Source organism: Choloepus didactylus, chromosome 2, assembly GCF_015220235.1.
Source record: "Choloepus didactylus isolate mChoDid1 chromosome 2, mChoDid1.pri, whole genome shotgun sequence".
In the NCBI taxonomy this organism is placed as follows: Eukaryota; Metazoa; Chordata; class Mammalia; order Pilosa; family Megalonychidae; genus Choloepus; species Choloepus didactylus.
In genome coordinates, this window is record NC_051308.1 from 241,119,726 (window position 1) to 241,146,040 (window position 26,315).

The 26,315-nt window shown below is 51.3% G+C and overlaps 1 protein-coding gene across 9 annotated transcripts in view; it reads right to left on the reverse strand.

Moving 5' to 3' along the window:
* Positions 1 to 5,344: 5,344 nt before the first annotated feature.
* The window catches only part of RERE (arginine-glutamic acid dipeptide repeats), a 771,648-nt gene continuing 750,677 nt past the window's right edge, over positions 5,345 to 26,315 (reverse strand). For 7 of the 9 annotated variants that reach the window (XM_037828609.1, XM_037828612.1, XM_037828608.1 and 4 more), the window contains 11 exons: positions 17,145 to 17,307; positions 16,025 to 16,117; positions 15,357 to 15,556; positions 13,925 to 14,086; positions 13,364 to 13,477; positions 11,797 to 13,151; positions 11,483 to 11,699; positions 10,075 to 10,798; positions 9,121 to 9,267; positions 8,462 to 8,642; positions 5,345 to 8,205 (listed from right to left, as the gene is read on the reverse strand). In XM_037828609.1, coding sequence (XP_037684537.1) covers positions 8,172 to 8,205; positions 8,462 to 8,642; positions 9,121 to 9,267; positions 10,075 to 10,798; positions 11,483 to 11,699; positions 11,797 to 13,151; positions 13,364 to 13,477; positions 13,925 to 14,086; positions 15,357 to 15,556; positions 16,025 to 16,117; positions 17,145 to 17,307 — 3,390 coding nt within the window. In that variant the 3' untranslated portion in view covers positions 5,345 to 8,171. The remainder of the gene's footprint in view (positions 8,206 to 8,461; positions 8,643 to 9,120; positions 9,268 to 10,074; positions 10,799 to 11,482; positions 11,700 to 11,796; positions 13,152 to 13,363; positions 13,478 to 13,924; positions 14,087 to 15,356; positions 15,557 to 16,024; positions 16,118 to 17,144; positions 17,308 to 26,315) is intronic. The other 2 variants (XM_037828611.1, XM_037828610.1) reach the window with 2 other exon arrangements.

Below are 26,315 nucleotides of genomic sequence, written 5' to 3' on the forward strand. Positions count from 1 at the left end.
CTTGGGGAAAGCTCAGACTTTTCATGCATTTCAAGGCCTTCACCATCTGGTCTCTCTCCATCTCCCATCCCATGACATCCATCCCTTCCCAGCCAGCAGAGGCTCCATCCAAGCTGCACCCAGCTGGCTCCCTGTTGTCCCCACAGCACCAGAGCTGGGCCTGAAGTTGAGTCAGTGTGGCCCCCAGTACCCTTGATCTGTGGTCCCTGTTTTGGGGACATACAGGACATCCTGACCACAAGTCCAAAGCAAGAACAGGGGTCCCGGGCCCATCACCAGCCCCAGAGGAGAGCTCAGGGTTCATGGCAGCAAATGCACCCCACTGTCGAGCTCTGCACCCAGGTAGGGCCAGTGGGCAGAGAAGCCCTGACCTTCTGCTGGGCAAGTCACCTCCCCATGTGGGCCTGGCCTTCCCACCTTGGCCAGATTTCCCACCTGGGCCACTGCTTGTCCAGAGCCACTGGGGCCCAGGCCCCTCCTCTCTGCCCATCACCCTGCCTCCCGCCTACCCTCACTGACTGTCTTCCACCCTGAGCCAGCGGAGCTGAAGACACAGGGCTGAGCCTGTCCCTCCCTCAATGCCTTCCATGAATCCTCACAGCCAGGGAACCAGTCTGAGCAACTCATGCCCCACTGGACCCTGCCCGCCTTCCCAAGCCATGCTTCCCACGTATCCCCTGCCATGGCCTGCAGCCACAAGACTCCTCGCCGGCCCCAGACGAGCTCCATGCCTTGGCTCAGGCTCTTTCCACAGGCGAGGTAGCTTTCCATGGCATCTCTGCCTGTCAATACCTGACCTGCTCATATCCATCTGCCCAAAAGGCCTCCTCCTCTGTGCAGCTCGCCCTGGTTAGAATTGAGTGCGTTTCCTGTGCCTTCACGTCTTGTCCTTCTGCCCTTTGTGGACATGAGCTAAGTGAGGCGGGTCTCATCATCCCTTCTCATAGGTGAAGCACAGACAGGATCGGTGTGTTTTCGAAGTTGCACAGCTATTTGGTCTCTTTGAGTCCTGCATCTGGTGTCCAGGCTCTTAGCCCCATGCTGGGTTTTCAGGTCTGTCCTATTCATACTTATAATGCAGGTTGGATATATTATGTCTCCCCAAAAGCCATGCTCTTTCATGCCATCTTATGGGGGCAGATTTATTAGTCTTTTGATTAGAACAGAAATTTTTGATTGAGTTGTTCCCATGGAGATGTGACTCACCCACTGTGGGTGATACTTTTGATTAAATTATTTCCATGGAGGTGTGGTCCCGCTCATTCAGGGTGTGTCCTGAGTAGTTCACTGGAGTATTTAAGAGAGAAGCTAAGAGCCGACACAGACTCAGATGCTTGCTGATGCTTAGAGATGGTTGGAAATGCGAACAGGAGGACACTAAGCTAAGAGATGAGGCCTTGAGTCTGCCCCGGAGAAGCTGAGAGAGACCCAGAGACATTTTGGAGAAAGCCATTTTAAAATGCAACCTGGTAGCAAAGGACCAGCAGATGCCAGCCATGTGCCTTCCCAGCTGACAGAGGTGTTCCAGACGCCATTGGCAGTTCTTTAGTAAAGGCATCGCCTCTTTTTTCAGTGAAGGTATCTTCTTGCTAATGCCTTAGTTTGGACACTTTTATGGCCTTAGAACTCTGAATTTATAACCAAGTAAACCCCCTTTCTAAAAGCCAATCCATTTCTGGCATTTTGCATAAAGGCAGCATTAGCAAACTGGAACACTTATGCTCCTTAGAAGAACTTGAGCTTTTCCAGAACATTCTGGCATTGGATGGCTGTTCTCTACTGAGCTGTTCACATTCAGAACTGGTCAAATCTGCCTGAAAGCTGAAGAATGGGGAGGCTCCCCGTTTGGCTCTTGGCTTTAATCAAGCCCTCTTCCCAGAACTTTCTAAGTAACAAATACTGCTTTCCCACACGGGAATCATCACCAGCAGTGGTTGGAGCAGCATGCAGGGGCCGTCCTCGGGCTCACTCAGAAAAGCTGCCCTTGAACTTCAGGTCTGTTTCCACAAGATGGCAGTGGGCATCAAGCCACAGAACCCAAACCTTGAGACCCAAGATTTGCTGATTTGCCATTTGATTTCCACATCACAGAAAATCACTTTTCTTACCAAAAAAGCTGCAGACATGGCAGAGAACAGAAGAAACCCCGTCCTTAACACCTCCACCTTGGCCCCTGCCCACCCTGGCCACTCCTGGCTTCAGCTCCAGCTGCTCTCCACTGGCTTTTCCACACCCCTGCTCTGACAGGGATCTTTAGCTGTTGCTTCTTTGCCCAGAATACCCCACCCCCCTGCAAAGTTCCCTGCCCCCAGAAATCATCCCCAGACCTTCCACAAAATGCCGGCCTTCTCCCTGGTTGTTAGAGGGTGCTGGACTTGTCCCCGACTCCTGGGCTGGTCTTTGCAGCTACTGCCACCTGGTAGCCAGGGTTGGACATGGTTGTGAGGAGCGTGTCTCAAATCTGTTTTGTCCCACCAAGGGCAGCAGAGTCCCATCAGTGAACCAGGGGGTGGTGACAGTGGGCCATCAACCCCCTAGAAGGCCTCAGTGGCCTGAGGAATCCTCTTGAGGAGTCTTCTAAGTGCCTTAAAATTCCATTTCTTAATCTAATAATTCACCCTGCTGGGTACTCACAGCTCAGCTGTCCACCAGAAGGGCTGTGAGATACACAAGCACAAGCACAGCAGGCTGGGGGGAGGTAAGATGAGGAGGAACTCCAGGGAAGGGAGAGGAGGGGGACACTGCAGGGGTCCCAGCAACATGTGTCTGGAGGGGCAGGTGTGAGGGGAGGGGCCGCTTCAAGCTCCTGGAAGTGCTTTCAGACTCAATCTGATCAGCCTGAAGGCCCTTGCCATGTGATCATTCACTCTACGCCTCAACAGCACACTTGCCTTGTGTGGGACCCATTCATTCACACACTCACTTATTCATTCAGCAACTACTTACGAGTGAGTGCCTTCCCTGTGCTAGCCCTGTCCCAGTACAGAAGCCCAGGGTGAGAAAGCTGGGATGCCCGTGCAGACTGACTGGAGGACATGGGGACAGTTTTGGCAGCTTGGGTCCTGACATGCAAAAGGAAGCAGCAGTCACGGGTGACCCGGGAGATGCTCCTGGTAGACTGCCAGTGAACTGTGGCCTGGAACAGGAACTGGGACTAGCGAGGACTGAGGGCAAGGACACATGACATACTGAGAACTTCGAGGGCCAACAGTGTAATCAGGTCAAAGAACTCCGTAAGGGTGTGTGGGTCCCAGGGAAAAGCCTGCAGCCAGGGTTTGGCTGGAGCTCAGCCGGAGGCAGCTCCTGGAATCACAAGGACCACATGCTATAGATCCAAGGTCAAGATGCAGCTCCCCTGGTCCAAAAGGGCCATCAGCCAGGGCTCGCTTCACCCTGCAGCCTCATCAGCCTGACTGACTGCCCCCCAACAGGCTCTTCTGGCTGACTCTCCTTGAGGAGAGGCCAAGAAGGCCAGCGGGAAGGACCGGTCTAGGGGTCCAGATACTGTTCTGATTCCACTGCTCCGTGTTCAGGAGAGTCCCTGGACCACACTGGGTTAGCCTTGTGAGGCCAAGGGTGGTAACTAAGTCTGAGTCCAGTCCCAGGTCTCACCTTGAAGTTGGACAGCAGACTGCTAAGCTCAAGAATGGTGAAGGCGCCCCGCATATCTCCTCCAGCTTCCATGTGAAGTGCTCCGGCCAAGACCCTTGTTCATTCATCCATTTGCACCCACAACTGTACACCTCCACGGCACCAACTTTAGTTGGTAGTAGGATGGTAGGGTCTGAAAGCTAAGTCTACGTGAGAACAGCCACTGCTGAACTCACCACTGTGCATTCTTCCCCTTTGGATGAGTGACTCTGATCTACCCAGGTGGTGTCTAGCTAAGGTCCCCCTGTTCACATGGACTCAACATGGACATTTGCCAATGTGGCTGCCACATACCTCCCTAGTCCTGCTGAGGCCCCAGGCCTTACTCCATGCCCTGCGGAGTGCCACTTTCTTAGGTTGCTCTACAGTGGAACCAGAAAGGGCTGCTGAGCCACCCTGACCAAGGTGAGTTATCAGTCCCAAAAGCAAGGGCAGAGGAACACACAGGTGAAGGCCTGGTCTAGACAGCAGTACCCTTTCTCTCCTCAATCTGGTAGACATCTGGCTGCTGCTACCTCTACAGCAGGACCTCATCCTCAGGACAGGTGCACCGCAGGGGGGTGATGGTTGCCCACATCTGAGAAACAACTGCAACCTGTCCAACTCCAATGAGGGCCTTTCACGGATCCATTCACACGACATTCACACTGTGCCATTTAACCTTGAAGTGGATGTCATTTTGTTCAGAGAAGACTGTAGTTTCACACAGAGAACAATCTAGATGCAGGAGGCCAGCAGAGAGCACCTGGGTTCTAGCCCCGTTCCCTCCACCCGCCCCCTCGCCCCAATCCCGTCCTGTGATATTTGCTGTGGGTGGCCCTTGCAGCCCTGTCACTTTGTTCCCTAACCACCCAGGCTGCTGAGCAGGACTCTTGCCGTTTGAGGGCACAAGAGTGCACCATGCAGGGCCTCTGGCAAAGCTGCTTCCTGCCTGTACTAGGCGGGGCCTGACACACACTGCTCCCCAAGCCTCTACCAGCTTGTTGCAGACCCTACCTGGTTTGAGGGCAGTTTACTAAGTAGCTCTCCAGGCTGCTCTTGCCCATCTCCCAAAACATCTAGGAATTTACGGCCATGTCTCAGATGAAAAGGAGCATGTGTAAATTTTCAGGGAAACTCTGAAGATTCAGGAATTGCCCCTGACATCCATGTTGACGCCTGCTGCCCCGGGGGGGCAAGGATGCAAGCTCAACCCGGAGGCACCCTAATGCTGGGGTGGGCAGTGCGGGGAATGGCCGGTCTCAGGGCAAGGCAGTGAGGGGGTGAGGGTGGAGGAAAAGCAGGGGGTGGGGTGGGGTCTTCTAGGCTGGAAGGAGCCACATGCCTACACACCTGGAAGTCCACAAATTACAGGGGTGGGTGAACAGCAGGGGGAGAAAAGGACGTGGGGAGGGCAGAGGGGTGGGTGCCCTTGGTCCCAACGCCAGCAGCCCCCTGGCTCATTCTACCATTTGGAGAGCCCACCGTGGGCCCAGTGCCCACCTCATTGAGCAAGCGGGCTGGAAGGTCCCCAGAGCAACTGTGCTCACCCCTTCTCCCAGACATCACAGGCATGGATCTTTCCAGAAGCTGCTTCGGGAGAAAAGTGTGTGGGCAATGGCAGCAGGGCACCCTTTCCCAACCCGGGGGGCTGATGTAGGGTAGGGACAACAGCTTCAGGAACAAGACGCAGTGCATGGTGAACACCCAGGTGTCGTAGTGTAGCTCGGTTTTATTTATGTCCACAAGTATTTCAAAAAAATTACAAAATACTCAAATGGAGAGAACACAGAAGTCACAATCTCTGGGTTTCTACTCTGTTCACATGGTGTTACCTCATGGCAAACTACTCCTATTTACATGTAGCTTTGAGAGAACTCAATGCAGCGGATCAGAACGTGCACCTCGCTCTGCTTCGCTGTGGTGAGCCGGGAAGCTCACCCTGACGACACTGAACAAGATACATACAAAACACAGGAAAGCAACCCAAAACTGCAAACAAAAGGAAGGAAAGTCCAAAACGAAACCATCGGGGCGGGGCTTCAAAGACATCGTGAAGGTCTGGGGCCATCCTAAACAAAGTGTAGCTCAGCAGGTAAGGGCTTCAGGTTTTGGATTTCTTAAATTGGAAGAATCTCAGAGCTTCACACCTTGGAATATGGGGGGAAACCAAACTTAACAAGAAAATACCTTCAGACAGCTTTTGAGCAGACTGCAAAGTACTTCACTCTCTCTCTCCTTTGGAAAAATGGATGATGGAGAGAGGAGAAATAAAGACAATTTAAATGAATGGTAGGCAAAAAAACAAGCAACCAAAAAAACCCAACCAAAACAAACAAAAAACTCAAACCAAACAGATGGGAGGGAGGTGGGGGGCAGGGGTGGCAGAGCCTGGCTGCAACGGGACAGGAGATGCTCCCTGTGCAGAATGGAGCAGCCCCTCAGAGGTGCGGGAGACCTCACCGGATAAGACCACCCTGGTGGCACAATTGCCACCACTTAGAGAGAAAAATGCGCAACTTCACACCAGCTCGGCCAGAAGCTTCATGACAAAGGGCTAATTTGAGCTGGCCTCCCTTCAGGGGCAAAAGTTAAGGAGAAATGGAATGAGAGAAAATGAAAGAACAAAATTACTAACATGTTCAACAGACAACCCTCTGTCTGTCCCAAATGAGACCAAACATGGCTATAATCAAGCTGGAAACGCCCCTGATGAGGTCTGAACCAGAACCAGAATCTGAGCTAATGCCTGCGGTTCTGGGTCACAGTGTCAGCCTTTCTGCCTGCCCCCTTCGTAGCGTGGGTCCTGGACTCACTTCATATCCACTGAACACAAGTATATCTCTTGTGGTCTGACAATTCTTTGCTATGACCACTGCATACGAGGTTTAACAACGGCACAAGTAGCCCTCAAGAGTATGAGAGAAGGAATGGAAAAGGTCTTGACCTGGTAGAAAGCTTGATTAAGAGATGAAAAAGATGAAAACACCCCCAGAATTTCCCCACCCTATGCTTGGGAGAAAGTGCACTGTGTTTGCAACTCAAAGTAGAGGCAGGCCCTCTCCAAGACAGCTCTACTCGGAAGTGCCTGACCCCCTAAAAAGCAGCACCTCCCAAGGGGAAGCCTGCATTCCAACTTCTCATTTATCGAGTTGGGACTCTTGCTCCGCCTTCCAGGATGAAGATGGAATTCAACGGTTCCCAGTCTGGTGTGGGTCACCGTGCCTGGCCCTGCTCCTGGGGTGGACAGGCAAGCCGCCATCCACAACCGTGTTAATTCCAAGGTCTCAACTCACTCAAAAGCAGCCTCAGTCCACAGAAAGGAGGGTCTGGTGTGCTCCTCACCATAAAGACATCCAAGCAACAATGCACATTAATTGTGTTACTGCCCCCATGGGCACATTTCTAACAGAATCCTTTGGCAAGCATATGTCCTGATCTGTCATGCACTGAATGATTTATATGGAATCATTTTCTTGAGTTTTCTAGAATGTTTATGAAATTTTCAGACTACCAAAACAAAGTAATTCATCCAGAACAATCAAATGTATGTGCACAGAAATCTATAAGGAAATCTATACTCAGACACACACAAACATGTGCTTTCTCTCCCTGCACGGCGAGAAAGCAATGGTGACACCAGGCAGAATAAAATGGATACATAACTCTGGCACTCCTAGTGCAAAATGAAAGGGGCTCAATCTGACAGATGTCTGCACCACTGGCAAAGCACACACTAGAAAACAGACAGAAGCAAAAATCAAAGCAGCAAAACAGTCTGTAACATTGTCCCTGCAAATTCCTGGATGCCCACTGCTGCGACCAAATCTAGTCCCAAGCTTTTGCCCATTTGTAATTAGTAACGCCCATCTGCTCCCTTTAATTACAGGGATATTATATATAACTTTTTATTAAAAAATCAACTCTGTATTCTGTCAATAGCCGGTAGGAATTCACAATTAGTGACATGGCTGGAAAAAATAGATCAGACAGTTTGTGGAAGGAAAAAAAAAGGGCTGTTCTAAAATTATTTATTTACAGACTTAAAAAGCCATGCTGCAGAACTTTCTCAAATTATGAAGATTTCCTATAATGTAGTAAAATAAAAGATTTTTAAAATATTATAGCTCTTGGATTCCAAACACATATGCGGCCTACCTGGGGCACACCCACCAGTGTGCTCTGTGCACAGTGACGGGCAGAGGCTGGGTTCTAGCACCTACTGAGAAATGAAGGGAGGAAAAGAAAACTAAAGCTGAACCCCAAGATTGCAAGGAAGTTTTTTGAATGTTCAGTCCAGTCCAGGATGCACTAGTTTCTGGGGGACTGTCATGCAGGGAGACCCAACCAGTCTCAAGGAATCCTCTCTACAAACAATCACTATTTTGCTGATACATTTTTAGTTGTGTGATTTTTAAATATATAAAGAAACCTTTAGAAGATATTCTTTTTGCTTTTGTAACTCCTATTGAATGTAAAAAGTCCTGTTTCCCCCCTCCAAGAATTGGGGTTTCCACAGCCAACGTTAACAAATAAATAACTTATAACTGCTTGTCACCTTCTTTTTTCAGTCGACTGGAAAGAAAAAGAAAGAACAGTCAGCACCAGGCCTGGGATGACAGAGTAGTCCCGTTGGCTCACTGCCATGGTGGGGGAGGAAGGCAGCTCAGGGCTTCCCTCCCAGCAACGTGGCCACCTGGAAGCTCCTAGGACCATTGAAGTGGTCGGGGAGCAGAGGGGCCATCATCAGGCTGCATCAGAGGCCCATGGACCCAAGGAGTGGCTGCTTCAGGGAAGGGAGCCTGGGCTCTGACAGACAGAGCCCTCTCACCTGTAGTAATCTTCCTGACTTGGGAGGTGGCCGCCGTGCATGTGGGGGTGTCCATGCAGCCACTGCTGCTCCATAGCCAGTCTCTGCAGCTCGGCCGACTGGGCATGCATGGCCTGCAGCTGGTGGGCCGCTGACATGGGGGGCGGGATGGCCCCGGGCAGGTCTCGGGGATAAGGGGTGCCTGCCAAAGAAAACACAGCCCCTGCTGCAGGCATGGCCAGGGGAGCGGCCAGCAGGGAAGTCAGGAAAGAGCACGCCCAGCTGCCGCTGCTCTGCTGGCTATGGGTGGTCAAGGTGAAGGGTGGGGGCTCCACAGACCAGCTGGATTTCCAGGCTTTGTACTTCCTTGCCTGCCCCACCCCCCCCCACCCCATGGTGTGTCTTCCCTTGCCCCGGCTGTTCAGTTGTGCATTTGCACAGCCCCCAATGGTGCCTGTCCTCTGAAGGCAGGGGTTTGCTGATCTTGTTCACAGGTGCATTCCCAGAGGCCAGCTAGCGCCTGGCACATAGGAGGTGCAGATCAGTTTATAGAATACAGGGATAAATGAATGAATGAGGACATCAGATCAGACCCCTAACCAACTCTCAGGTGGCGCTCCTGTCCCAACACCAGCTGTCTAAATCAGCATTCCCTGTGTGGTTAACAGGTAAATTCTTACCAAAAACCGGATGGCGAAGCATCTCATGCTCATGGGGTGGCTGTCCAAGCAGAGGGTTAGGGAGAGTACCCGGGGGATAGGGGAAGCGAGCCAGGTGAGGGCCAGCGGTCAGGGGGTCAACCAGTGGGTGAACTGGGCCTGCTGAACCTAAGGAAAGGGCAGAAAGCAGATGCAGGTGGCGCCCGGCTCTGGTGACTTCACCGTGCTTGCCCTCCTTGGCTGGACTTGCTGGCGATTTCCTTCTCACCACAGCCAGCTCCTGGTCCCCAGGGCTGGAAGCACCACCTGGCTGCCAGTCATCCTGACCTAACGTGGCTGCTCCAGAAAGACAGCGAAGCGCTGGTGGCCGAGGCCGGCATTCCCCCTCCCATTCCTGTGCCCTCCAGGCCAAGCTCCCGAGTTCTGCAGAGGACTGTCCTTGCAAGTTCTCAGTGACGCAACCCCCTGCTTCCCTGCCTGTCCCAGCTGCCTCCACCTATAACTTCCTTGGCTCAAAAGGTCACAAGACCCTCCTGCCCTGCTCCTCAGGTCCTGCCTTCTGCCTTCTCCACAGGGCCTAAGCCCACCCTAGGTGCAGGGCCAAGAACTTGAGCTAAGACGACCAAAGCACGGCTCTACCGAAGAGACTGCAAGCAAAAGGCCTCCCGGGGAGGTAATGGTTGGGGACTTGCAGCCTGGAGAGCTGAGACACTGAGCAGAGACAGAGGCCGGCCGGCTGTGAGCCAAGCCAGGCTATGACTTCCAGAGCAATGCTGAACTTCTAAGGGCTGCCAGAAATCAGGTGTTAACTTGGGAAAAAAAAAATCTCGGTCTCTGACAGCGACTCTGCCTCTGGTCAGGCTCCCTGCCCCCCGCCTCTACCCTGTGCCTCCTTCACACCAGCGCCCCCCCCATGCCACCTTCTTAGACCCCTGAAGGGACAGTCCTGCTCGCGCTGTGCCCAAGGCCACCCACCTTGATGGAGGGGGTCCTGCTGGTGGAGGTGGAGGTGAGAGTGGATGTGGGAGTGCTGATGGTGGTGCGGCGTCACATTGAACATCTGAAGCCGAGCCAGGGGGTCACTGGTGAGTGACGCCATGCGCTCAGCGTGGATCCGCTCGGCTGCCAGTCTATCGGGGTAGCTCATCTCAGGCCGCAGCGGGGGCCCTGCCAGGGCCAGTCTCTCTCGCTCCAGGGGGTTCAGGGCCGGGTGGAAAGAAGCAAAGGGGTGGGGACCTGCTGTGGGGGGGATGGTGAGGGCACTGTGCCGGGCAAAGTGCTCCATGGGGTTGGTGGCCGGGTGCAGGGGGTCCAGCTCCGGGGGCTTCACCTCAAAGCCTGGCTTCATCCTCTCCCGCAACTCACGCTCCCGTAGCTCCCGCTCACGGATCTCACGCTCCCGCAGCTCCCGTTCACGGATGGCAGGGTCAACGTTGTAGAGGCCGGGCATGTGGTAGGCCAGGAGAGGGTCGGTGGGGTTGAGGGGCATGTAGAAGGGGTGGTTGCGGTTGGTGGGTGACATGACATGAGGCCGGGCATACTCGCTCAGAGTCCGGAGAGCAGGTGTGTCGGGGCCGATGTATGGGGGCACAGCAGCAATGGTGGTTGGTGGTGGCTCGAAGGATGGCCGCATGTGGCCAGGGCCACTGAGCTGGGGGTCACTGAGGCGGCCCTCATGTGCTGAGCTGGATGCCTTCTGCTGCAGGAAAAGAGTGTGTAAGGTGGGGATGCCAAGTGCTCTGAGCTCTGAGCTTGGTTCACCTCGGAGATAGACCCCGCCTTGCTCCCACCTGCACTAACAACTGAAAGGTGGGCCCCCAGCCACGGCGTGGCACAGGCTGGGACCAGGCCCTGCCGTGAGGGTCTCACTTATACCTGCCAGCTTCCCTCATGCCCTAGATGGGTTTGTGTATCTGTGAGAGAAAGAGATGGCATGTGGGTGTCTGAGTGTCTGGTGGGAGGAACCCAACAGGCTGGGAACCTCACCAGGAGACCATCCCATCCCAGGCATGTCATTTGGCATGCTGGCTCCCCTTACCCCCATCCCCAGAAGCAGGCAGCTGCTGACACTACCTATGGTGACTCCCCCCACCCCAGAAGGAGGGTCGCTGCAGGATCCAATGTGACCTGTTCACAGCCACCTGACTTTTCTCCCAGTCCCTCCCTTTTAGTTTCTCTTTGGTTCCTTCCTATTACATGGAAGATACCAGATGCAGCCCTATAACCAAAGGACAGGGCCTTTCTTTGAAGGCCCCTGGGCCAATGATCCACCCACCCCCATGCTGGCAAACCCAAGTCCCTGCCAGAGAGTCAGCCTGGCTGGGCCCGGGACTTGGGGCCTCAGCTGCCAGGATGGGGTGCCTGGCCTGCTACGAGCACTCACAGCAGCTCGCTCTGCTTCCCGCTCCCGCTCCCGCTCGCGCTCCTTCTCCTTCTCCTTCTCCCGCTCTCGCTCCTCTCGGGCTTTTTGTTCGGCCTCCCGTTTGGCCTTCTCAACGGCCTCCTCCCTCTTCTTGGCCAGTTTGGACCCCGCCAGAGGCATGAAATACAGGTCTGTGCGTGCGCACGAGTTGTGACCCCGGTCCAGGTGTTTGTAGAACCTAGAAGAGGCCACATCTCTCACCAGGGGCTCTGTAAGGCCTGAGCCAGCCCGGCCGCCCCGCCGAACCTCCCCTATCCAGCCTCCTGTGACAATACCTGGCTGACTGGCTGGCGTGGCTGGGTGTGTCCACCACTGTGGGCTCAGGGGATGGGCTCCGAGGTGGGGGAGGGGGACTCTCGGGCTCCTCAGCTTCGTCCAGAGCCTCCTCCTTGATCTGGACAGTGGGGAGAGGGCAGGATGACACCCCAGGGATGCTGCCTCCCGAAGCAACAGAAGTGGAGCACGGTGGCTGGGCTGAGGTGCCAGGTCCCGCAGGTGGGGTGGAGGTGGAGGGGCAGGCTGGAGGAGTGATAGGCGGAGGGCCCCCAGGGACAAAGGGGTGCTGAGCGAATGGGGGCTGGGGGGGCACCTGGTGGAGGCCTGCTGGGGGGTGGGAGGCAGCAGTGGGGGGTAGGCTCTGGCTCTGGGTCAGCACAGGGGGCTGGGCGGGTGAGGATGGCAACGGCTGGCTCTGAGGCATGAGCTGCAGGGGAGGTGGGTGGGCTGAGGGGGGGTGATGTGTAGACAGGGAGCTCAGGGGCTTCAGAGCCGGAGGGGGTGGCAGGTTGGCATTCATGGAAAAGGGGGAGGGCCCTGAGAGGTGAGGGGGGTGCTTGTGGGCCTGTGGTGCAGGCAGCTGTGGGATGGGCGTGGTGGGTGGGGGCTTGATGTGAGGCATGGCTAAGGGTGCTGGCGGGAGGGGCTGCTCCCGTGGGGGTTGCTGGGACTGCAACGTAGCCTGAGAGGCTGGGAGCTGCAGTGGGGTGTGAGGGTGTGCTGCTGTCTGCGAGGCCCCCAGAGGGGCTTGGCCTTGGGAGGCCTGTGGAGGGAGGCCGAACGGCTGAGGGGGGCCTGGGTGCTGCAGCAGGGGCCCAGCCTGCAGGCTGTGAGGGCCAGGTGGGACGTGGCTGTGCAGCGGCAGCTGGGTGTGAGGTGGGGCGGAGGGCTGGCCAGCCGGCCCGGCCATAGGCTGCAGCGGTGGATGTGGCGAGGGCAGCCGCTGTGGGTGCAGGGCAGGTGCCTGCTGGATGTGGGTGTGGGGGGCAGGTGCCGTGGAGGCCTGGGGCTGGGTAGCGGGCTGGGAAGCTGAGGGGGAGCCCTGGGGGGGGCCTCCAGGGGCAGAGGCCGTAGACCCTGGCGGGGGCAGTTGGGACATCCCTGGTGGGGCTGTGGAGGGAGCTGGGACAGCCCCACTGGGAGCCTGCAAGGCCGGGGGCTGGGCCTGCAGCATTTGCTGCTGGGCCGAGGAGTCAGAGTCACTCTCGTTGTCCTGAGGGCTGGGGATGCTGGGGGACGTGCTGCGATTGTCCTGGTCGATGTCTTTGGGGTCACTGCTGCCCTCATCGTTGACGCTGTGGCTGTCGGAACTCTCTCCCTCACCTTCAGATGGTGAGTTGGGCCGGCTGATACCCTGGGGCCAGAGAGAAGGGAGGAGTGGAAACTCCAGGAGACTGAGGCTGGCTCCTGGCCCATGGGTCCTGTCCTGATGTATCTCAAGAGCTGCTCTAATTGCCTCCCTGGGAGACAGGGCACTGCTATTCCCCAGGGAGAAGCTGGGCCAGGGGCTTCTCAACAGCCATCAGCTGCCAGTGATGGTCCACAGGGTTCAGCTGCAAAGCTCACCTGGGTTTTAGTTTTCTTGGAGCTGGTCCTGTCAGCCTCCTCAGTATCTGAGGCCACCTTCTCCCGCTGGCGCTTGGTGTTCTTTAGAGGTGACGAGGCTTCCTCCTTAATCTTCTGAAGCAGGAAGGCCCATGAGCAGTACATCAGGCCAAGGGAGTATATCCCATCAGCCTCCGTAAGGAAATGATGACTGCTCCCTCGTTCTGAGCTCCATCTCCAGAAGCCAGAAAAAGCTCCAGAAGGGGCCAGCCAGAGCCAGGAAAGAAACAAGTAGGTGGGGGCAGGAATAACTTGGTTTTCAGGGGAAATCCTTGGGAAACAAATCAGAGGTGGCTCCCAAAGGGGAAGGACTAAAGGCCAGTGACAGGAGCTGAATGGACACCCCGGCTCTAGCCCCAGGTCTCTATTCTGCAGCTGCTGGCCAGGGCACTGCTAGTGCCCCAGAGAGGCTCTGCTGACAAGCAGCAGCCCGTGTCTGCAGGAGCTGAGCACCAGCTCCAGCAACTCTGGGTTCTGAGGGATGGGCAGGAGGGAGGGACCACACAGTCCCCAGCACCTCACCTTAGCAGGCTTCTTCACTGTCTCAGATTTGCTGTCATTGCTGGAGGTGCTGGCAGCACTGGGTGAGTTCCGGCCACTAGAGCGGATGTCTTCAGTGATGGGAGAGGTGTGGCCGTCAGGGCTGGCTGGCTGCTTCTTCCGACCACTGCGTAGTGCAGACATCTGCCACCCAAAGAGGGGCGGGTGAGACTGGAACCCCAGTCCCCATGGGGCTCCTCCTCCTCTTTAAATCATCTTATCCTTTCTGTTTATTCAACAGAACTGCTCATTCTCCCACCAGAAACAAAGAAAACAAACATTTGCTAATTTTTGACAGGATGGGATGTGACCCAAAGAGATGAAGCCATCAAATAATGTAGCTCAACTCCCACAAGAACCTGGAGAGCAGACCCCACCACCTCCCTTGACAACCCACCCTAGCACTCTGGCAAAGAGCAGGTGCCCCTGTCTCTCCCTCGCTACAGGGAGGTCACCATGGGGCTGAGGAGGAAGGAGGTAGGGTCAGTGAGGGGAAGCACTCATCTCAAGGCACTGTTCTGCGCAATCTCTGCTGGGAAGGACCAGGGCTTTCTGAGAGACAGGATGTCAGCTAGGGCAGCATATCCTGCCAAGTTCTACACGATGACAACCTCACACAGTCAGTCATCTTTAAATTATCTTATCCTTTCTGTTTATTCCACAGAACTGCTCATTCTCCCACCAAAACAAACATTTGCTGATTTTTGACAGGATGGGATGTGACCCAAAGAGATGAAGTCATCAAATAATATAGCTCAACTACTAAAACCACCAGGCACTTCAGCATTTCTGCAAAGCCAGGAGGGCTCCAAAGAGATTATGGTACAGTTATTAACACGGGCTCTTCTGCTCCCTCCTGAGCCCAGAGTGGGACACGCCAGCAGCCTGATAGGACTTTAGGATCAGAGGAAGGTGGACGGTGCTAGCCGCGGGCAGAAGGGGGCAGTAGGGAGACCAGTGCCGGAGGGGAAGGCCCTGGCAGTGTCCTTGGCCCCAAACTTGAAAAGCCCTTATCCCCAAAAGGTCCCTGCCACACTTCCAAGCTGGGAAATAGAAAAGGGCAAGGCAGTGAGTAGAAAAATGTACCAAAAGTTTCCAAAATTTCACCAAAAATAAAATAAAACAAAAATTCAAAGAACCTTCAAGTTTAAAGTCACCACGATATGTCACACTGGAGCAACCAGGCCTAGGGAGGCTGAGGGACCTGGCAAGCCCACCCAGAGCCAGAAACCAAGAGCCAAGATCTCTCTGTAAAATAAGCTCATACACACACACACCAACTTCTCGGAGAGGCGATGGAGGGAGAGAGCAGAACGCTCTTCCCAGCCCCATAAGGAAAGCATTTCACTTCGAGGGGTCCCCTTCCCAGATGCCGGACCCCCCTGGGGCTTGGACTAGGGGGCAGGGGACTCACCGAGCCGCGGCTCCGCCGTGTCCTCATGCTGTGCTTCCCACTGAGCCCATCCTCTTCCTCTTTCACAGGTTTGAACATGAAGGGTGGGGGGTCCACTGGCTTCTCAATGGGGGGCAGCTCGCCGTACTTCTTGAAGTGGATGCGACAGTCCGTGCAGAGCAGGATGTTCTCCCGGCCCCCGTGGTGCCAGTCTTTGGAGGCTGTGTGAGGGAAGAGGCTTGGAAGCCACCTGGCTCCTTGGGGATGTCTGAGAAGGGAGGCCCTTCTGTGGACTTGGCCCAATCCTGGTGCCAGGGGAACTAAGCAGCCTGGGGCTCAGACAGCACAGGAGCTGGGGCCAGGATAGGGTCTCAGGAATACCTGCTGGCCCCAGCTCACTTGTGTGTGCCCAGGAGGAACTGGCAGCAGGCTCCTAGGAACCACAGAACCCTGGGTACTGGTCAGTGCTCCATACTGACTGCTAAGCAGGGGTACAGTGTCAAATAAAGACTTTTACCTTTCTCAAGTGACCCTGAGGCACAGTGCAAATGCCACATCGCTGATGCCCCTGGCAGGTCTCCAGCTTGTCTCCTCAAACACTCAGAACCTAGAAGTTCCTGAACTGGGCCAACCCCTGTGCCCCTGCCAAGCCTACCCCTCCATGCCCCAGAGGGCTGCCAGGCACTTACTGGTGGTGAAGCAGTGGCGGCAGGCGTATCCCTTCAGCTCCTGCTCACTGTCTTCACTGTCAAAGTCATCCTCGCTGGCTGAGCTCAGGTCCACTGGGCACAGACAAAGAAGGGGAGAAGCCATTATGTTCAGCCAACCCGGGACCACCAACTCTGGCCTGCCCTACCTCTGCGCCACTGGCCAGAGCTCAATGGGCTGGAGAAGGACACACATGTGGGTGACACACATGTGCAGCTCTGAATCCCTAAGGATCAGTCACCAATATGAGGAGCTTGTGTGTGACGAGCAGTGCTCAAGACTTGCCCTGCCAGATTGTAGGGGGTTGGTGTCATACGTGCATGCTGGGGTGCTGGCACTGATGCCCACCATGGGTTAAATCTGATGGGGAGGACACGGACTCCCAGAACGCCTGCCCCAGCTTGCCCAGGCAATCTGAGGAAGCCCCATTCTCTGTAACACACCCCGCCACCCCCAATCCTACTGTATTATTTCTGGCTGTTTACACGTGCAGCCTAAGCACCCCTGTGGTGGAGAGCCCTGGCCAGGACACAACCACAGGCCCCATTCCTCCATTTCAGGTTGTCAGAGAGTGAGAAGGTGTCAGGGGTGGGCTTCATAGCCATTTTAGGGTGCATTTCAGACTGGAACTCAGATGAGGATCTTAGGGAAGCACTTGTTTCTTCTCAGAAGAAAAAAAAAATGTTGATCTGATCTTATTACTATCAAAATAAAAGCAGAATGAGAACTTAAACAGTTCATCATCTACTAAGTGAACAGTCTCCTCTTTAGATACCGAAAGTCAGGTCACGGCCAAGACTTACACTTTTATGAAAAATTAAACGATGTTAGACTTATTAGAAGAATAAACTGTAGGAATAATTTTGAAAATTCTCCATACTGCGCTTCCCAACTGCCAGTGCTACACTTAGGTGATGCCTCACACACATGTGCACACAATATACACGAGTCCCTGGGTCATCAGCTCCAAACCAAACCCCTCTGCAAAGGCCGTTGGAGAAGGACACACACACGGGCGACACACGTGGGCCATGCACAGGTGCAGTGGTGTGTATGCAGTCTCTCAGCACCCACCACGGTGCCAAGACCTTTTCCTCTTACAGAATTCACTGGAGGGGGGTCTGGAGGGTGTGTTGACAGGCGTGGACGCTGTGCGGGTCTTAATCCTCCTGAACACGGCCTGCCTGCGGTGCCTGCGGTGGGCTCGGGAGCTGGCTGCTTCGGGGGTTTTCTTCCAGTAGTAATAGAAGGTGATCAGTTCCCCCTGCAGGAAAGAAGAGCTGGCTGTGAGCTAAAGTGTCCAGAGGGGTTTGGCTTTTAGCTATCCTGGATGCTCTCTCTTCTGGGAGAGGAAGCTGGGTTTTTAACAACCATACTGGAGACGAGGACAAAGAGCAGCTTGCCCCTGGAGTTGTGAGGGGAGCGTGGTTTGCTCAAGGAATATTCCACTGTGCTGGCCATGGCTGGGCTAATGGGGCTGGTCTCCTCCAGGAACTGAGAACCTTTACTCTTTCAAGAAATATTTGTTGGAGGTCTCCTATGTGCCAGATACCACCACTGTCCTAAGCAGTTGCACACCATTACATAGATAAAAAGGAAAGAAAATTCCTGCCCTCACAGAACTTACATTTCAGGTGTGTGTGTGTGTGTGTGTGTGTGTGTATTATGTGTGTACAGACCATGTTGTCTTCACAGCATTCCAGAAATGTTACACAGAAATACCTGACCAATGACACTATCTCCAGAAACAAAGAAAACCATTGAGGTGATGGGGGAACTTGGGCCCAGTGGAAGGGTTAGGAAGAACAGACACCCTGAGCCCAGGAAGACTGCTTTACAACCTCCATTCCAGTGTGAACGCTCAAGCCAGGACAGAAAGGCAATGACTAGACTTGGTAAAGAAAGACCAAGAGGGTGTTAACACTATTAGAAAGACTGGCAGTGGCACTGATGGAGGGATGAAAGGTCACACATCACAAGGGCAGCCTTTAAAGGCACATCATGGCCCAGCAGAAAAGGAGGCGAGTCATCTTTTTGAAAAAACGGTAAGGGGACAGAAGCCCCAATGTAACTTTAACCAAAAAAAAAAAGGGGGGGGCGCACTGTGGGCACCCCCCTTTCCCAGGCCAGGGGCTCAGCAGGCTAGCTGGGGGAATGGCATGTTCAGCTACCCACGGCTGACAAAGGACTGATTTCTTAAAATAAATCTCAAGGTAAAGTATCTTTACCTGGAATTTTTAACGTGTCTCTTAAAGCAGTAAAAGAGCCCAGATCATGTTCTTTTCTAATTAAATCAAGATTGTAGAAAGTCAATGAACAGGTGAGACTAGCTTACCCTGGGAAGTGGTCCTGCAGCCATCTGTATGCAGGTGTGAACTCCCTGACCCTTGGCCAGAGCCCACCTCCCCAGAGGCTCAGTGTTTTGTGAACTGAGGAGCCAAGAGAAAAAAGAAGGCAAAGATTTTGTTCTTCAGTGACCTAAGGTCCAGCTGCAAGACTAAAGTTTGAAGAGACAAAGAAGCCTAGAGCCCATGAAACAAACTCTTGTGATGGACACTGAATACCTACCATCAGATGGGGTTCCAATGAAACACTCCTGGAGGCAATGGCCTTCCAAGGTGACAGAAAAGTGGACACATTTGAGATGGGAAATTCAAGACATGCACATGGCTGGCCTGCATAAACCTACAGCATCAACTACCTGAAGCCGTGGATGTCTTTCCAAGCACCACTTGAAAAAACACTTGTAACAGCTTTGGTTCTGAATTAAAGATGCTTTCCTATTGTGTCAAAGCCTCTCCCTCAAAACCAGGTGAGCTTTCTTCCACACAGTATCTGTTCAAATCCTGGCTTAAAATATGGAAATTTCTATGTGAACAGCAGCTGGCCTCCAACTCAGGTGGACATGATGATAAAAATGCCTCATGATTTGAAGCTCCTCAGAAGAAAACCAGCAAATACACAGTACCTCTCATTACTAGGACTCAAGTGTTTCCCAGTCTGGACTTACCTCACTCCCTCCTGAATGTTTCGAAATCTGGAACTGGCAAATGAGCAAAGAAACTAGCAGAAAAATCAACCCAGATACCTCCTTCTGCCCCAGCTGCTGCTACTGGAGGGAAGCGTCACAGTGCACTCAGCCCCTGCTCCACCTTTGCAGCAGGAGGCGGTGGGGGTGGGGGCTCTACTGTACCCTTGGTCCCTTATGCTGGGGACCAGAAACCAGTGAAGGTTAAGAAGCAGAGGAGTGACATGATCTGACTCCCATTTTTAAAGTATCACTCTGGCTTCAGTGTTGCGAGTAGATCAGTTAGGCGGCTACTGAAACAAACAAAACAAAAAACAAATGATGGCTTAGCTCAAGTGCTGGCAATGGCAGCAGAAGTGGTGGATTTCTGGGCATATTTTGAAGGTAAAGGTAACAAGATTTGCTGGTGGGTTAAATGTGGGCTGTAAGAAAAGAGAAGAATCCAGGATGATTCCAAGGCATCTGGCCTGAACAATGGAAAGGATGGAATCACTGAGTTACTGAAAGGGAGGAGTCAGCAAAGAGTAGACTTTAGGTGGAAATACCAGGATTCTGGTCTTAGACGCTTCTCAGTGTGAGACGCCTCCCCAACATCTCAGTCGATAAGCTGACCAGGCAGCTGGCAGAGGAGCTGAGTTCAGGAAGAGAGGCCTGGCCCTTTCCCCTCTTCAGCACCATGAGGCTCCTAACCCTCTTACTCCCACTCTTGTTAGTCTCCTCCTTCCTCTAAGGCAGTCCCAACCTTCTCCTTGAGATATTAGAGACCCCATGGCTTGCTGGCCCCCAGAATCAAGCCAAAGAGGTGGTACAATATAGATTCACAGGCCTCACCCACTGAATCTGCTTCCCCAAGGACTGCAGTTGAGAATTTGCATACAACAAGCTCCCCTTGTGCTTCTGCTTCTCATGTACAGCCTGGTCTGGAAACCACTGATCCAGTTGGAACCTTCTCACAGAGGAGGGAACCAAGGCTATGTGAAGGGGAGGCTGCAGCTGGGGGGCCGGTGGCCACTTTCCAGGACCCCTCGGCAGGTGCCAGCTCCTGTGTGGTGCTCCACTTGCTAGACCACCTTGTCTCTCCTTTTCCTGGTCTCTCATCTCAGTCAATCATTTAAGAAAAGCAACTTAAAGGAATGTGGAAAAAACTATTTTTGGAGTCTCTCCTTTTTTCACCAATTTCTCTTCCCTCCAATAAAATGCTGGTATCAGTGTTGTAACTGAGAAGTTAGGATTTAAGGGATGATTATGATTACTGAATCATTATATAGATATTCCTTTTTATACTTTCTGGTATATAAGAGTACACAGACAGAGAATATGTGAAATCTCTGAACTATAATCCAGCTGCCTTGATCTCTGATAATGACTGCAGAGCCTTTTTCTTGTGCCCTTCTGATTGTAAAACCTTGTGACTAACCTTCACTTGTACCCACTTATCCAGGTTTTTGCTTTGGAGTTTTGTGATCATTAAAGATGGCCCCTAATGTTTGTTAATGAAAGGCCTTGGGTTAGCCCAGAATGAACCCACCTCAAGTCCAAAGTTATCTTGATAATCGAAGCTGGATCTAACCAAAATGGGCCAGCATGGCATGCGCAGTGGCTTAGACTTTAACCTACTAGCCACCTATATCTCATTATAATCTTAAAAATCATGCCCACATTAAGGCCGCCATTTTCTTACATACATTCTATGACTAAGCATGTAATCAATCTGCACATAGTCATTAATTAGATCATCTCTAATTACATAATTGGGAGCCATTGTGCTCATTATCCTAAAACCTGCCCATCTTTTGATGCTATAAAACTATCAGAGTTACTCCAGTTCAGGGAGACAGATTTTGGGCCGATAGAACATCTGCTCTCCTGCTTCGCGCCTAGCAATAAACTCTTTCTAGCTCTGAAACCCTGGTGTCTCAGGAATTGGTCATTTGAACGCACTGGGTAAAGAATCCACCGCCTTAGTCAGGTAACAGTGTAGCCATTTTAGTAGGAGAGAGGTTACTCCCACATCAGGGTTCAAGTCATCTTTTTAATGTGGGGCATTCCTCTTTTTAAATTTGGAGCACAACTCAGCAATAAACGCCACCCATTCCTCAACAATGATGAGAGAGCACCAGATAGTGGCCAGGCCTCTGATAGCCACATTCCAAGGATGACTGTCTTGGAGGCCAAGATTTCACAGATGAAGCACCACCCCTGGATGAACACATGTGAGGACATTCAGGCACACACAGACACACAGAGGCACATACAGACATACACCCCGATTCTCAGTTCCACGAGATGGTAACTGAACATAAGGGGGAAATGCAGGATGTGGCCTTGGAATTTCTGATTTGTTTCCCTATCGCACTTTATTCTAACAGATGCAGGCTGTGGTCACTGCAGCATGTGGAGCCCCCTAAGATCATGACTGAAGAATCTCCTGACTTTGGTCACTTTACTTCTTGCCTTTGTGTCTTGGAAAAACATTTGTCTACAGTAATCCCCCGCTGTTGGCTAGAGAGAGCAAACACATATATATCTTTTAGGGGATTAAGATACTTCTGCTGACACAAAGCTGACCCGGCTCTGGTTTTGAGGAAAAAATGAGAAAAAAAAAATGGAACAGAAGCCAAAGCAGGTCACGTTTATCCTTCCAATGCTCCTTCAGTGTAGCCTGCTTTATCAGTTCAAAAGATCAACTGGCACAATAAATCACAGCCCAAGTTCCAAAGCTTGAAAGAATGAAAAAAACCCCAAAACCCCCAAGTGGTTCCTCCCACCTTCCCTCTTAGCCTGACTCATTTTAGGGGGCTGGGGAAGAAAGAGGCCTGGGATGAGGGAGGAAATGTGAAGCTGTAAGAGAATGAAGGGAAGAAAGATGGGAGAGAAAAAAGGAGAAATGGTAGGAAGGTGCTACCTGGGTCTCTGCCAAACCTCTTACTTGAAGGCCACTAAAAATGCAGCTATCCTGACAATCCTAAATAGCAGTTGTCTGTAACACAACACTGCCTCACACATTTACAACTGATTATTTCTATTTCTCAAATATGAATGTTTTGAAAGTATCTTAAATGGATTTAAAAGTTAGCATAATTTGCACGTTAAAAAAAGGAGAAGCCAAAGCTTAGAGAGGCTCAAAAGTCCAGGTTCCAAACTCTAAACCCTTACTACTGCACCACGTCCTCTAACATGTGAGGAAATCAGGACACGAAAGAAATCTAATATTGAAATAAACATCAATTTTGCCAATATTTAAGAGTTTTAAAACAGAGTCCAGAGTAGATTTCCTCATCTGAGGGCCAAGGATCAAAATGACCAAGCAAGAAAAGACCTTCTTCTACATGTCTAAAGTTATAGTTGCTGAGAACATTAAAGAATATAAATTTCAAAATTCAGGCTGAGAAGACAAGTGTGCACAGAAGTCTCCTAACTGCTGGTGGGAATGTAAAATGGTCAACCCACTTTATAAAACTGGCAGTTCTAATATAAAGTTAAACAAAATGTTTATCACATGACTCAGCAATTCCGCTCTTAGGTGTTTAAGAAGAAAAAATCTATGTCTCCAGAAAAAACTTTTATACAAACATCTGTAGAAACTTTATTCTTAGCAGCCCCAAACTAGGAACAATCCAAATGTCCATCAACAGGAGAGTGAATAAACAAACTGCAGACAATCTATGAAAAGAATAAAAGGGAACTCATACACCTAACAACATGGAGGAATCTCAAAAACATTATGTTGAATGAAAAAAGTCAGACATAAAAAGAGTACATGCTATATGTTTCCATTCTAGAAAAGGCACAAAAAGTCATAAAATTGAATTAGTGATTGCCTAGGTTCAGGAGTGGGGAGTGGAGAACTGCCAGCAAAAGGGCATGAAGAAATTTTTGGGGTGATGGAAATAGTCTATAAATAATCAATTGTGGTGTAAACACATGCCAAAAGTCATTGAACTGTGCACTTAAAGAGGGTGCATTTTTATGGTACATAAATTATACCTTAATAAAGTCGATTAAAACAAAAAGATGAGGCAGATACAGTTTATTCTCATACATGGCCATAAGGGAGCTGAGGCAGACAATGTAGTACAGTGAGATGACTAAGTCATGGTACAGCATCACGCAGTGATGACACACATCTAGTGTTATATCATCTATGGTTTTTAAGGAGAAACACGGTGTCATCAGATATTGTTATCACTAGGAAGACTCATGTAGGATCATAAATGATAATCAAAGAGGCCACTATAGCACAGCATCATCCATGGTTCTCAAGGAGATTTGGTAGACATAGGGTAGCATCATACACAATTATAGAAGAGATGATGCAGACATCTTACAGCACCATCCATGGCTGTCAAGTTAATGCAGACAGTGGAGCATCACATATGACGGCAAATCAGTGACCCAAATGGAGAATCATACATGCTTATTAGGGAGACGATGGAGACATATTAAAATATCGAAATTTTTATACAGGAGGTGATGGAGACATAGTACAGCATCACTCATGTTATCAAAGAAATGAGATAGACATGGAAATGATCAAACATGCTATGTGTTCATCAGCAAGATAACACGGACATACTGTTATACTACAAAGCCTTCAAGGGCCCTCAAGGATATGAAGCAGCTTTATACATGATCATCAGGAAGACAGTGCAGACATTATGTAGCATCATACACAGTCATCAGGAGATGATGCAGACTTAATGTAGTGTCATATATGGTGATCAAGCAGATAACCCATAATATAGTATCAAACACAATTTTCAAGAAGTTGATGCAGATACAGTATAGCATCACACGTGGTTACCTGGAAATGAGACACAGCATAACAGAGTAAACAGTCCCCAAAGACAGGATGTACACACCCATAGTCATGTGTGCTTACCAAAGAAATGACACAGACATGTAGAAGAATCAAGCCTTGTCTTCATGAGATGAAACAGACATACTGTAACAGCATACATGGTTTTCAGGACATGACACAAATATAATGTAGCACCATATTTGGTCATCAGGGAGATGATATAATCATAGTGTAACATCATAAAGGACCTTCCAAAACACACACACACACACACACACACACACACACACACATCCAGGCTAGGTTTTATTAGTAGCCTTTCAACCACTGTGATGTCTACTAAATGCTTATACATCAGAATGGAGTGAATCTAGGAGGATTACAAACAGCATACTGGTGACTGCACAGGTGGCTAGGTCTTGAGCACAAACAAAAGAATATGTCGGGAAAAGCTCTGGTTCTACAAATACCGAAGTGGCTTGCGGCCTAAAATGGAACGAAGTCAACTGAACTTTAATCAAACATGCAGTGCAGTGTGTGTGCTGCAGAGACCTGCTGCACATAAAGTCGGGGAACAAAAGCTGTTGCAGAAATCGATAGCTTACTGAAACATTAACACACGCAATCATTGATCAAAAGGCAGCTGCACAAAGGCAGCCTTGCAAATTAGCTCTTGCTCCTGCTTGCAAGCAAACACAGAGGGCTAAGCGCTGTTGACACGAATGGCCTGTAATGATCCCTTTGTTCCTGGTGTCCTCACCTCATCTCACAAGGCCTCCCAGTCAACACAGCCTACATCTCAGCACCACAACAGCACCCAGCAAGATGAACTAAACTGGTTCAGTGCCTGGGCAAAAAAGGAAAAGAAATGGAGTGAAGTCATCTCCAATCAGCGCTATGGGCTTCAGCTTTCACCAAGAGAAGTGCTCAAATCTATCTAGGTAGCTGTGTCCTCTTCTCTCCCTGACTCCTTTCCTTTTTCTTTTGGGGGAGGGAGCTGGATTTTCCCAATAGGTCATATGCAAAAAGCCTCTGGTAATTCTACAATTTTTGTTTCTGTCTTTCTGTGCCAGCTTCCCTCCCAGAGGCATGCTCTCCACACGGCAGGTCTTCTACCCGGCTACACACTCAGGGTGAGAAAAATAAGCTCCATTATGTTTCTCTGATTTTCCATAAAAAGAAAAATAAGGGAGGATGGGGGTGGCATGCACAGAAGAACAGAGAAAGAAGGAAACAAGCAGCCAGGGCAGTGCTCTACCTGGAGGGGTGGGGGTAGGGGGCAGAGGAGGAGAAAGAGAAGAGGCTGACAAAGGCTCCCAGCACCAGGGGCGCAGCTGGATGCAGCCTGCTCCTGGAGTCCGAGGTCTCCTGGGCTCAGGCCATTTGTCATTAGCAGGAGGGCTGTTTCCTCCCCTTCAGTCACCAGGTTACTTCTGTGTTGTCCTACGTTAGCTGCGGTTCCGAGTCCATCAAGTTCACTAACACACAACATGTCAGGCAGGCCTTATTAACAGCCCCTTCTATTATACCAGGCTGAAGCAACAGGGAAGGGGGCTGCTCAGTCCTGCCAGCTCACTGTTTCAAGGTAGGTTTTCAGATCTAAAACCCATTTCAGGCACAAGCTCTCCTGGTGTGGCTGGGCCCAGCTTTGCTGTACTTTGGGTTAACAACAGACTGGCGAGATGGTTCCAGGGGCTGAGCTGGCACCCACTGTGTGTGTGTGTATGTGTGTTTGTGTCTGTGTATGCATATGCATGGCATGTGTGTAGATGGAGGTGGGGAGTTCACAGCCCTATGGCAGGAAACAATGAAGGGTGTCTCCTTCCTGTTTTATGAGCAGGTGACTTTACCTGCGGGCATTTGGTTCACTAAAATGCTGTTTCCAAATATAACTGCAGTTTAATTTTTGTCAGACATTGGCAATGCTAAGGGAGGAGGCCTGGGAACTTGTTCTGCCCAATTAAAAAATAATTTCTTTTTTAAAAAGTAAGATAAGCTACTTGTCTTCCCTTTGTTAAGGAGCCTGGGGGGAGTGAAAGTATAGGGCAGGTTGTTGCCGAGGGAAGGCACTGTAAACATTTCAAGTAGCAAAGGCTCATTTCATTCTGAACCAGTGTGCCTGTCCCCAGCATTGAGAGCACGAGTAAAGACCCCCACCCCCAGCCCCACCCCTGCCTGAGGTTCTCTCATGCGTTGGCCCAGCAAAAGTCCTTCAGACAGGAGCCTCTGGGGAGTTGGGGTGAGGCAGGGAAAGGTAGTTAATTATTTTTGCCCTATATTGGAAGCATAAAGGTATACCCGAGATTGAGAACAAATTTCTTTTGGTGATTACAACAGATAATTATTTTCACAACCACCCAGATAGGTCTGGATCCTCCCCACCCTGAAGTGGGTGGGAGAGGAGGCCGGGAACTCTGGCACTTAAGAGTCCCAGGTGTGTGCA